This window comes from Emydura macquarii, unplaced genomic scaffold (assembly GCF_026122565.2).
Source record: "Emydura macquarii macquarii isolate MOO-44397 ecotype Brisbane River unplaced genomic scaffold, CSIRO-AGI_Emac_v2 contig_71, whole genome shotgun sequence".
In the NCBI taxonomy this organism is placed as follows: Eukaryota; Metazoa; Chordata; order Testudines; family Chelidae; genus Emydura; species Emydura macquarii.
This window is the reverse complement of record NW_027130208.1, coordinates 7,831,442-7,838,394: the sequence shown is the minus strand read 5'-3', so window position 1 is coordinate 7,838,394 and position 6,953 is coordinate 7,831,442. Positions and strand designations below refer to the sequence as shown.

At 45.7% G+C, this 6,953-nt stretch overlaps 1 protein-coding gene across 3 annotated transcripts in view; it reads left to right on the top strand.

The window, feature by feature from the left end:
• The first annotated feature begins 1,488 nt into the window (after positions 1 to 1,488).
• TMF1 (TATA element modulatory factor 1) overlaps positions 1,489 to 6,953 on the top strand; it is a 31,132-nt gene continuing 25,667 nt past the window's right edge. For 2 of the 3 annotated variants that reach the window (XR_010918622.1, XM_067542183.1), the window contains exon 1: positions 1,489 to 1,764. Coding sequence is in view for 2 of the 3 variants with exons in the window: in XM_067542183.1 (XP_067398284.1) it covers positions 1,623 to 1,764 (142 nt within the window). In the remaining variant the exon portion in view is untranslated. The remainder of the gene's footprint in view (positions 1,765 to 6,953) is intronic. The other variant, XM_067542187.1, reaches the window with a different exon arrangement.

The window sequence follows — 6,953 nt, the reverse complement described above, 5'->3', positions numbered from 1 at the left end:
AGAGTGTGTGTGTGTGATTTATGCACAAATTAACTCAAGTGGATCTGAAATCTCTTATGTTTGATACATGCCTGCCTTTCTCTTCTTAAAACATTCTTTCTCCATCCCAGCTTTTAGAGATGTGTAACTAGAAAGTACTTGAGGACCATACGTGCTGAAAAGACTGACATGAACATGTCTTGCAAAATGTGGCTACATTTATCACCATTTTAAACATTAAAATTAAAGATGGCTGAAATATTTTTAAATATGAAACAGATACAATTTTTTTATAAATCTTTGCCAATTTTGACAAGCTGTAATCAAAGGAGAAAAAGCTATTATTTTAGCCCTTTAAGTAAATTGCTTTAAATAATACTTTAAATAGTCATTCTTAAAACTGACACTTTCTAAAAATTGACACACCTTTCTAAATAAGGAATAGGCCCAGCTTTTTCTTCTTTGATTCTTGTAAGGAACATAAGAACGGCCATACTGGGTCAGACCAATGGTCCATCTAGCCCAGTATCCTGTCTTCTGACAGTGGCCAATGCCAGGTGCTTCACAGGGAATGAATAGAACAGGTAATCAAATGACTCAGGCCAATTGCTCTCATATTAAAAAAATGCCATTTCTGTACTCCTGCTCAAACTAACCAAACGGCCTGTCTCTGTCAATTTTTTTGGCCCTCTCTAAAGCAGCATTGCCAGTTCCAAGCCTTCAAAAATCAGGAGTCTGGCAGCCAGAAACCATGCTTTAATTCTTTTGTTTAATGTTCCTGTGAGCATTTTGTGCCTGTCACCCAGCATGGGCTCAGGTGTTTATTCCCCCTGCCCTGCAAGCAGGTGCACTAGAGCTTTTCCTTTGTAAAAAATGAGAGCAGAGAGGCTCATGTAATTACTCCTGTTAGAATGGGGTAAGGAAAACACCTAAGGCATGGGCTGGGTGTCCTCAGCGCTACCTGCCCCAGCTGTGCACCTGAGAGTGGCCAGTTAGTGCCAGGGCCCTGGAAGCTAGGGTGAGCAGGCAGCAAGTGGGAAAAATCAGGACCCTCTTTTAGGGGGAGGGCGGCTAGTTGCATCTACAAGATAAAGCCCCTGCGCTAGCAAGGTGTGGTGAGGGGCCGGGCCATGTGGCGAGGCGGCACCGAGACTGCATGAGAGGGAAGGGACGATCTCGGGTGACAGCGAGGCCCTGACCTGGCCCTCCGCCATGACACATACCGAGGCGGAACGCGCGGCGGATGGGAGTTGCGCGTTGTGCCGCGGTAACTATGGCGGCGGCGGCGGCTAGACCGGCAGTCACGTGGCACGCGCGCGCACGCCTCTTCCCTCGCGAGACTGACGCGCCGAGGGAGCCTGCGTTGGCTTTTGTTTGCGAGAGCCGGCGACGTGGAGCTGCGCGGCGCGTCGGGCGCGCGCGGCGGGGAGCGGTCGTCCCTCGGCCTGAGGGGGGCGGGGCCCGTGCGGGCCTGTCTCCCGTCCGCTCCGCTCCCGTCCGGCTGCCAGCCGCTGCGCCCCGGCCCCGGCCCCGCCCGCGCTCTGAGGGAGCCGGCTCGCTGCTGCGTGCCCCGCCTGGCCGCCGAGTCGCCGCCGGGCTCCCCGGAGGTGGCCGGGCCGAGCCGAGCCGAGCCGGGCGGGGGGATGAGCTGGTTCAACGCCTCCCAGCTCTCCAGCTTCGCCAAGCAGGCGCTGTCGCAGGCCCAGAAATCCATCGACAGGGTGCTGGACATCCAGGCCGAGGAGGGCTCCTGGGCCCAGGCCGTCCTGCCCGAGCCCGGCGACGGTAGGTGCGCGGGCGGCGGGGCTCCGCTGGGGGGGGGAGAGGCAGCGCGGGGCCGCCTTCTCTGAGCCCTGGGCTCGGCCCGCGGGCCTGTCACCGTGGCGTCTGGGCCGGCGGTGGGGGCGGGGCACCCTGAGTGCGCTGGGGGGACGCCCCCCCCTTTTAGCCACGCGCTGCTGAGCTCGTGGGGGCTCGCCGGGGGCAGGTGCTGTAGGAGACGTGGTGCCTGCCCGGAGCTGCTCACAGCCTCGGCCGGTGGTTTGCACCCTGTGAGCCAAGGGTCTCTCCCAGTTTCCAAAGGCTGCATCGCTGTCTGACGGGTTTTAAGGCTCGACACATGAAAACAAGGTTGAAAACCAGCTGCCCGGGCAGAGGCCAAGGCTGGGCAGGTTCTGCACCCGGAACAAGGGCAGGCTCCGCACCCGGATGTTCGCACACAGCAGCCAGCCCGGCTTGGGAGTGACAGACACAATCAGCCTGCTAGTAAAATGTGCATTTACTACAGGGTGTGTTCAAACACTGCACCAGCCCTCCAGGAGCTGGTAGAACCATCTGCTGTCGTATTTATTGTTAAGGGATTGATGGGGAGGCTGCCTTGAAAACAAGGCTTTTTCTGCCTCTTTCACATCTTCTGTTCTGTTTTTGTTTTTAACACTTCACCTTCATATGGCCCCACTGGAGGCATTCAGAGCTCTTTGCCAACAACTACTTATGCTTCCTAATATGTTTACCATATTACAGGTGGATGAAAAGGAGGCACTAAAGCTAAGTGCTTTGCCCAGAGGTGTGACAATAAGTAGGGTACTGCTAATTTCAGTGGACCAGGAACTGTGACATTGGTTCTTGCCTGTGAAATCTGATCTCTTCTGTTCTGTTGGGAGTGCCCCTAGCTGCTAGTCCCAGCCAGGCTGGGGTGCTCCCAGGAGCACAGGGGGCCATCAGATCCACCTGCGGTACCTCCCCCTGCTGCAGAAAACTCCAGGGCTTCCCTCATGCTGCTGAAGCCCTATTCCTGCTATTCCTGACTGGGTGCTCTCTGCAGCATAGGGGAGATAAGATTCTCCTCCTTCCTGCCTTCAGAGCTCAGAAGTGAGTGTGGCAATCTTGCTACCCCCCTCCCCCCCCACACACCAGGTTTGCGATTCCCATTTTGAGTTGGGACCCCCCACAGTTACAACACTGAAATTTCAGTTGAAAATACCTGAAATTGTGAAATTGACCAATTTTCAAATCCTATGGGGGAGGGTGTGTGAAATTGACAAGAATGGACCCTGAATTTGGTGGGGTCCTAACAATGAGACATTGCTGGAACTGATATCAGTCCTTTTTCTTCTGCTCTGATTGATGACTGACAGTAATACTCTTGATTTTGTATAATGTTAATATGCTTATGCCTTGAGGATAAACTTTTAATTCATGTACTCAAGAAACTTAAGTCATTGTTGCTCAATGAGGATGACAGGTGTGAAGAGAGAAATGTCTAAGTAATATAATTTCCCCTCCACTCCTTTCTCTAATTCTGATAGAAGTATCTCTCTCTGTACTATTGTTGTTTGGGGGAAGTGGGGAATGGCAGCTGTCTGCTGCATCAATCCCTCTTCAGGTCCATAGAAATTCAGTGAAGTTTCATGTGGAAGTTAATGCACTTTGTGGCAGAATTAACTACTGCAACTTCCTGGCTGCAAAGTGTCTATTAAACAATTAGATTGTAGAAAGTTTGTCATAGTCTAAATATGAGGTGACATCTTCTTCATATAAGGCACAGCATTAATACAAAACTTGAAAGAAAAGTTCATCTTAACATACAGACTTGAGTTTCTTTCTAAGCTATACTTTTCAAGGTGAAGAAGTCCTGATAAGTGACACTTTTAAAATTAGGGATGCAGGAAGAAGAGACTCAGGAAGCTTTAAATGATTTTCAGTCAATATCCTTAGTACAAATGTTGTGTACATCTTGAGTATAGTCTAGCAGTAAAAGGGAGATAGCACTATGTTTACCAGGCAAAGTAAACTTGAATCTCTAACAAAGGACAGTTGGAGAGCGTTTTCCAGGTTGATAGTAAAGTGTGTGTGTGTGTGTGTAAGCATTTCTAGTAAAAAAGCGGCAGCCACCTGTCAGATGGCTTCAATGTCATATAAGTTAAATTGTGAGGGGTTTGTATGCATAAAGGTTCCACAAAACTCAATCCCTGCTCCTTTTAGTATTACACAAAATCATTTTAAAATACCAGTTGTATTTAAGTTTTTGTGATGTCCTTTTGAATTTCATGTTATCAGTAAAGGTTATTCAGGGGACATGAGGAAACTCTGCCTAGACCAGATAAAGACACATTTTAGTGATTTGGGCTTATTTTTAAAAATAAGCATATGTACTGTCTAACGGTTGGTAGACTTTCAAAGGTGCTTTATCACCTGCATTTCACAGGAAAGGCAATAAGAGCTCTGGGTGCTCATCATTTTTGGCAATGATTGGTGTCTTAGTGACTTGGCCATTGGTGTCTTAGTGACTTCAACATTAAAAGTTTGGGTAAGTATGATGTAGTCAGTAATGTACTGGTGCAACCATAGATATTGAGTGTTATAACTTACAGATTTTGAATTAGTTTACTACTGCATGCCTTAGCTAAATATTTGTTGGGACAAGTCTCTTTTTACATAGGTCTAAAATAAGTAGTGAGATACCCAGTGCTTTGGGAAATGTCTTGGAAATTATTTTTTAACTCCAAATTATTTTTGTTCCTTATTGTTTTGTCAGTTACTGCATTTAGGACGTTACTAAAATTTAACAGTGAAATTCTTCACATCCTACCCAACATGCAGTAGCCAGAGAACAAAACCTACATCAGAGATTAATGTGAGAGATGGGGTTAGGAGGAATGCCACTGAAGTCCAAAGCAAATGGTTGCAGTACCCTATTTGCTGCTGTGGGACACCGCTGAGGAGCAGAGTAAAGCTAACTGGATTCTTGTTGGTTTTACTGCCGTCCCATGGGACTGGGTATAACAACAGTGAAAACGAAGGAATGTCTTATCACTTTCACTCCGTTTGAGAACGTTAAGAACAGCCCCTAAGGCACTGGAGCTGTTTGTCAGAAGCCTCAAAAAGTTTGCTTCATTGATTTCTGTTTGGAAGCTTGTTGTCTCAGCCATAAAGCTGAGAACCTGTTAGCCCTAAATTCTTCAAAAATTGAAAGCTCAGGCTGTCTCAGTTGTCAGAGTTAGAACATAAAAATGGCCATAGTGGGTCAGACCAGTGGTCCATATAGCCCAGTATCCTGTCTTTCAAGGTGTTTCAGAGGGAATGAACAGAACAGGAATCATCAAGCGATCCATTCCCAGCTTCTGGCAAACAGAGGCTAGGGACACTTCAGAACTTGATTGTGCATCCCTACTAATAGCTATTGATGGACCTATCCTCTATGAACTTACCTAGTTCTTTTTTGAACTCTATTATAGTCTTGGTCCTCACAACATTCTCAGCAAAGAGTTACACAGCTTGACTGTGCGTTGTATGAAGAAATACTTCCTCTTGTCTGTTTTAAACTTACTGCCTAATTTCATTGAGTGACCCCAGTTCTTGTGTTATGAGAAGGAGTATTTAACACTTCCTTATTTACTTTGTCCACACCAGTCATGATTTCATAGACCTCTATCATATCCTCCCTTAGTCATCTCTTTTCCAAACTGAAAAGTCCCAGTCTTATTAATCTCTCCTCATATGGAAGCTTTTCCATACCTCTACTTGTTTTTGTTGCCATATTCTGTACCTTTTCCAATTTCAATACATCTTTTTTGAGATGGGGCGACCAGATCTGCATGGAGTATTCAAGACGTGGACATACCATGGATTTATAAAGAGGCAATACAAAGTTTTCTGTTTTACGACCTCTCTCTTTCCTAATGATTCCCAAAATTCTGTTAGATTTTTTGACTGCCGCTGCACATTGAGTGGATGTTTTCAGAGATCTATCCACAATGACTCCAAGAACTTTCTTGAGTGGTAACAGCAAATTTAGACCCCATCATTTTATATGTATGGTTGGGATTATGTTTTCCAATGTGCATTACTTTGCATTTATCAACATTCAATTTCATCTACCATTTTGTTGTCCAGTCACTCGTTTTTGTGAGATCCCTTTGTAACTCTTCGCAGTCTCCTTTGGACTTAACTATCTTAAGTAGTTTTGTATCATCTGCAATTTTTGCCAACTCACTGTTTATCCCTTTTTCCAGATCATTTATGAATATGTTGAACAGCACTGGTCCAGTACAGACCCTTCGGGTACATCCCTGTTTACCTCTCTCCATTCTGAAAACTGAACATTTATTCCTGCCCTTTGTTTCCTATCTTGTATCCAGTTACTGATCCAGGAGAGGACCTTTTCTCTTATCCCATAACAAATTATTTTGCTTAAGAACCTTTGGTGAGAGACTTTTCAAAGGCTTTCTGAAAAATCTAAGTACACTATATCCACTGGACTACCCTTGTTCACATGCTTGTTGACCCCCTCAAAGAATTCTAGAAGGTTGCTGAGGCATGACTGACTCCTTCAAAGAATTCTAGTAGATTGGTGAGCCATGATTTCCCTTTAAAAAGAACCATGTTGACTCTTATCCAACAAATTGTGTTAATCTATGTGTCTGGTAATTCTGTTCTTTACTATAGTTTCTACCAGTTTGCCTGATACTGAAGTTAGGCTTATTGGTCTGAAATTGCTGGAGCCTTTTTTAAAAAATCGGTGTCACATTAGCTATCCTTCAGTCATCTGGTACAGAAACTGATTTAAATGATTGGTTACATACCACAGTTAATAGTTCTGCAATTTCACATATGAGTTCCTTCAAAACTCTTGGGTGGATATCACCTGGTCCTGCTGACTTATTCCTATTTAATTTATCAATGTTCCTAAACCTCATCTAATGCCACCTGAATCTGGGACAGTTCCTCAGATTTGTCACCTAAAAAGAATAGCTCAAGTTTGGGAATCTCCCTCACATCCTCAGCCGTGAAGACCGATGCAAAGAATTCATTTAGTTTCTCCGAAGTGGCCATATCTTCATGTAGTGCTCCTTTAGCATCTTGATCGTCCAGTGGCCCCACTGGTTGTTTAGCAGGCTTCCTGCTTCTGACGTACTTAAAACCAAATCACTGTGACTAGCCTTCTCTCACTAAAGGAAGCATTTTGTAGTCCC